Source organism: Sapajus apella, unplaced genomic scaffold (assembly GCF_009761245.1).
Source record: "Sapajus apella isolate SASKATOON/1434 unplaced genomic scaffold, GSC_monkey_1.0 scaffold14, whole genome shotgun sequence".
Lineage (NCBI taxonomy): Eukaryota > Metazoa > Chordata > Mammalia > Primates > Cebidae > Sapajus > Sapajus apella.
Window position 1 is genome coordinate 11,201,358 of NW_022436954.1, and position 5,428 is coordinate 11,206,785.

The 5,428-nt window shown below is 44.2% G+C and overlaps 1 protein-coding gene across 1 annotated transcript; it reads right to left on the minus strand.

Annotated features, from left to right (window-relative positions):
• Positions 1-3,857: 3,857 nt before the first annotated feature.
• LOC116554986 (eukaryotic translation initiation factor 3 subunit B-like) lies at positions 3,858-4,875 on the minus strand. The gene has a single exon (XM_032283317.1). The coding sequence runs from the start codon at positions 4,239-4,241 to the stop codon at positions 3,873-3,875; it is 369 nt and encodes a 122-aa protein (XP_032139208.1). The 5' UTR covers positions 4,242-4,875; the 3' UTR covers positions 3,858-3,872.
• Between the last annotated feature and the right edge of the window lie 553 nt (positions 4,876-5,428).

Consider the following 5,428-nt stretch of genomic DNA (forward strand, 5'->3'; position numbering starts at 1 on the left):
TTTTTTTTTTAAGTTTGGCTATTCTTCTAGACTTCACTAAAGGGAAATTTTATCAGTTGCACTTAAGATACTAGAAGGAGCCTGAGTCAGGAGACACTGAAAACTAAGTAGAGAAACTGAAACTTTCTTCCCCTAGGCAGGAAGTGGTGGCTCATGCCTGTAATCCTAAAGATTTGGGAAGCCAAGATGGGAGGATTCCTTGAGGTCAAGAGTGGTAGACTGGCCTGGGCAACATTGCAAGTCTCTACACCACTACATCAGCTAATTTTTATATTTTTATTAAAGATGGGGTTTCACCATATTGGCCAGGCTGGTCTCAAACTCCTGGCCTCAAGTGATCTGCCCGCCATGGCAGATCACTTTTTTTAAATTAGCAGTTCATGGCTGCAGTGAGCTATGATGGCACCACCACATTCCCACCTGAGAAAGAAAAAAGAAGCAAGTGAGAGAGAGAGAAAAGAGAAAAGGGAAGAAGAAAGAGAAAAGGGGAAAGAAGAGAAAAAAGAGAAAGAGAAAGGCAAGGGAAAAGAAAGAAGATGAAGGGAAAGAAAGAGGAAGAGAAAGGAAGGGAGAGAAAGGAATAGAAAGACAGAGGAAGGGAAAGAGGGAACAGGAAGAGAAAGGGAAGAGAAAGAGAAAGGGAACAGGAAGAGAATAGGAAGAGAAAAAGGAAAAGAAGAGAAAGAAGAAAAGGAAAAAAGAGAAAGAGACAACAAAAGAGAAAGAGAGAAAGAGAAAGAAAAAAGAAAGGAAGAAAGATTCAGCATGGTTGCTTATGCCTGTTATACCAGCAATTTGGGAGGCTGTGGTGGGCAGATCACTTGAGGCTGGGAGTTTGAGAACAGCCTGGCCAATATGGTGAAACCCCATCTCTACTAAAAATACAAAAATTAGCTGGACATGGTGGCGCACATCTGCAGTGCCAGCTACTTGGGAGGCTGAAGCACAAGAATCAGTTGAACCCAGGAGGCAGAGGCTACAGTGAGCCCAGATCGCACCACTGCACTCCAGCCTGGGTGCTAGCGAGACTCCTGTCTCAAAGAAAAAGGAAGGGAAGAAGGAAGGGAAAGAAAAGAACAAGGGAGGGAGGAGGGAATGGAGGATAAAAGAAAGGAAGAGAAAAAAGAGAGGAGAGAAAGAAAGGAAGAGAGGAAGAAAAGGAGAAAGAGAGAAAGAAACTGACAGGCCCAGCTTATACTCAGGGCTACCAATCATTCTGGTTTGCTACCAATCATTCTGACAAGAGGTTAACAGGAGGCTAACAGCAGGAAAAGTACTGGAAAAACCTGAACCAATGGTCACCTCACTTAGGAGGCACTGAGTGCTCCGTCTCAAATGAAAAGGATCGCTGGAGGATAAGGTAAAGGAAGTCTCAGCCTTTATAAGGCTTTCTTCCTGTATGTGACAAACCACAGAGTCCTGAGTTCCTCCCACCACCTCTTCTGCTTTCCAGGCCACTCCACACTCTTTATATTAAACCCAGTTCAAGTATTTGAGCCCCAAGAATTGATATGGTCAGAATAAGATCAAAAGGAAGGGAGAGTTGGAGAAAGACAGTCTCAGGTTAAAGCGCATTCTCTGCCTCGGTGCTGATATGCAAGAGAAAAACATGGTATCTCAAGATCGCACATCTAAAAGAGACTGCACCCTTCCATGTGTGCTTGACTATTAAGATTCAACCAGACCAAAAATTTATGTAAAGAATCCAAAGCCACATCTTTCAGCCCTCTTTAACAAACTTCTATTCCCCAAGTCATAAGTTTTACCTGAGAAGTCCCCAGCACAGGTCCATATCAAGGAATGGAGAAAAAACAGCCCTTTTAACCTCAGAATGGTCTTCATTTGCCCAGACTGAAAACCAAACCTCTCAGGAAACAGGAAGTTGGGAGAATAGACAGCCTTATATGCAAAATACCTGAAGCCATACACAGGTGTGGGTCATTAACTACAATTTTGGCCAGCACACATGCCCCATGAATATAATTTTGTTTCATTTTCTAAAACGCTACACTTTTTACTCAAATGTCAAAAAACAAGAGCAAAGATAAAGCAAAATGTGCTGAGTATAACAGAAGGCTTCACTTGCTTTAGAGTCCAAAGCATCAGATATATTTTTATGCACTAAGCTTTACTTATTAAAACTTCCTATCATCCTATAACATCTGCCTCCACATCTGAACACTAAAGAAATAACTATGATAATTTGATTGTTCCATGCATCTCAGAAGGCAAAGCCCTGAGAACATGGGAATTTAAAGATTTCACCTACTTTCACCTGTTTTCACCAACTAATCTCTAAACAGTGGCTCTCCAACTTAATAGGCATCAGAATCACCGGGAGAGCTTGTTGAAGCACAGCTGAGTATCACTTAGTTTTCTGATTCACTAAGACTGGACTGAGACCTGAAAATTGATGGTTCTCACAAGTTCCCAGATGTTGCTCATTCTGACCACCCAGGGACCACACTTTGAGAATCCCTGGTCTACAGGGCTTTGCCTTCAGGGTTCACGCTGTATTGATGCCCATTAGCAGCATTGCTTGCTTCTCAAACTTTAAGGAGCATACACATCACCTGATACTCTTGTTACAATGCAGATTCTAATTCAGAATGTCTGGGGTGAGGGCTAAGAGTCTGCATTTTTAACAGTAATGTTGCTCTGCAGACTGCATTGCGAGTAGCAATGCCTGAAAATAGTCACACTTAGATTCTTTTCTTTAAAACAGAAGATGCCAACTTAAAAATGAGAAATTCAAAATTCTATTACCAAAAGAAGCCTAAATGAATGTTTGGTTCAAACACATTCTGATTTTTTTTTTTTTGTCTAATCCCCAGTTATAAGAGTTTAGCAACTGTGTCCTCTTGTTATCATAGCCATGTACTCATAACATAGGTAGGCCACCACTTGGCTCTAAGCCACTGTTGTCTGTAAAAAGTATAATTGCTCTGCTAACACTGTACATGTGCTCACGCTAGCACCCAGAGAAAGAGAGCCAAAGCCGTCCATCTTTGCAGATGGATGGAGGGAACCAGGGCACAGCTCGGCTTGCTGGTGCCCAGAGAGAGAAAGAGTTAAGCTGTTAACCCTGAAGGCAAGGGAGAGCGGGCCGTGCAGCTTTGTGTGGGAGCCTCTGGACTAAGGAGCCGAGACAGGGGGGGACAGTGTGAGAAAGCTGTTGATGAACGCTGCTGCTGAATAAAATCATCTCTCACTGCCTACAGCCCCCCTGAGTGTTCTGCACATCCACCCACTCCCTTCAGACCTCAACATGACATTTAGCGTAGTCGTGAACCTGGCAAGCCTCCTGCAGAAGAACAAGGACCGTTTCTGCTAGCTGCCGTGGCGGCCCCAGCCTCCGACACTCCTGAGCCAGGAGCAGATCAAGCAAATTGAAAAGGATCTGAAGAAATTCTCTAAGAGCCTTGAACAGAAGGAACGTTTGAGCCAGTCCAAAATCTCAAAGGAATTGGTGGCGAGACGGCGCACCATGTTGGAACACTTCCGGAAGTACCGGAAGACAGCCAGGAGCTCTATATGGAGCGGAAAAAACGAGCGCCTGGAGCTGCGAGGAGGGGGACACTGACGGGCTGGACAGCAACGTGGACGAATGGGAGGAGGAGACCATCGAGTTCTCTGTCACTGAAGAAATCATCCCCCTCGGGAATCAGGAGTGACTGGGGAGCGCTGCGTGCATCGCCTGTGGTGTGGAGACCAGGCGCCCCGCAGGAAGCCAGCGCGACTCCCGCCACCTCCCCGTGCTCTTGCTCTGGACTGTGACCTCGACTGGGATTCTGCCATTGCGACACATTTTTGTGCCTTTCAGCCCCTGGTGTCTGCAGGTGGGGCGGTGGGGGGAGAGGGTTAAGGCACCACTAACGCTTCTTTCTTGTTTGGGGCTTTCTGTCGGAACCACCAGCGTTGGCTTCGTAGACTCTTAGCAGCGCCGCCTGCAGGATCCCACTCGAGTTCAGAGGCCATGTAGTGCTCTGCGATGTACTCCTCAGGCCCGCCAACACCACGAACTGTCCTTGGGGACTCAAGAAGACGCCGTTTGTTTGCTGTTGGTCGAACATCTTGATGAGTTTAGTCTTCCCGTTGTTTTTGACGTGGTAGAAAAATACAGATATCCGCGGAGCCTCTCCGTGCAGCACGGCAAACTTACTTCCGTTTGGTTCCCAGGCAAAAGCTATGATGGTTTCTTTCATTTCGACCACATCCACAGGTACCTGTTTTTCCCTCATTTGGAAAATTTAAAAACTTGTGACAACACCCTGGGTACCTTTCGGAGTCATGTCTACTTTCACACACAAGTAATCTCCGTTCTTCTGCCAGTGCAGCTTGCAATCCACCACAATGAACAGTTTCCTCACTTGGATCTCTTGCCTGGTAGGGAGTTGCGTCGGGGTTACCCTGGCTGGAATATCTTTGTCTTAAGGCACCCAGAAGGCGATTATGTTACCACCAGGAGACCAAGAAAAGTCTTTTATCCCAGAGATCTTCAAACTCTTCTTATCCAAAAGACCCACAGAAGGAGTTTCATAGATACTAAGTGTACCCAGGGTCATTCTGGCAAAGAATTTACCATCATGACTCCATTTAAAAATATGCTAATGGGCTGAGCTCTCACGTGAAAATCTCTCTTCTTGTGCTCTGTAAGGATGTCCCAGATATTTATGGTCTGAGGGTCATCCTGCGTGTCCATCGGGGGCTGAAGGTTACCAGGTACCTTTCACAAGGTGAGAAGTAATGAGCTGAACCCTTTGGTGGCTGAATCTCTGAATTTTCTTGAATTTCTCTCCCCCCCTCCCATTTCATAGAGCAATGCCTCTTTGATGAAAGGTTACCAGGTAGGTGCCCTTAGGAGACCAACGCACATACGTTTTGTGTTGTTGATCTCTCTGTGTTGTTTCTTACAACTGGGTATGAATCTACAATTACCTCTAAATGATTTTTCATGTAACAAAAAAAGACATAAAACGAACCAACGACTACTTTAATAAATTAACTTGGATAAGATGATTTTCAATGACACGAAAATCAAACCCATAAAGAAAAACCCAGGGATGGGTCTGCCTTTATGAAAGGGATCTGTACTACAAAAAAACTAGCTGAGCAAAAACAATAGGCAAAAAATTTCACATTTAAATAAATAGGTATCATTTGCACCCTTCTGGGGAAAAATGTTTAAGAAGTTTGTTAACATCCAGTCATGATGGTTTTCTTGGAAATAGTATCATTTACTTCCTATAATGAAGTAAATTGATACATTTCCAGGGAATAGTATCATTTGCACCCTTCTGGGGAAAAATGTTTAAGAAGTTTGTTAACATTCAGTCATGATGGTTTTCTTAGAAATAGTATCATTTACTTCCTATGATGAAGTAAATTGATACATTTCCAGGGAATAATTTAGCAATAAATACTGTTT

What these genes read in the sequence shown, in the direction of transcription:
- LOC116554986 (XM_032283317.1), bottom strand. Translation starts at nt 4,241, where the DNA reads ATGAGGGAAAAACAGGTACCTGTGGATGTGGTCGAAATGAAAGAAACC.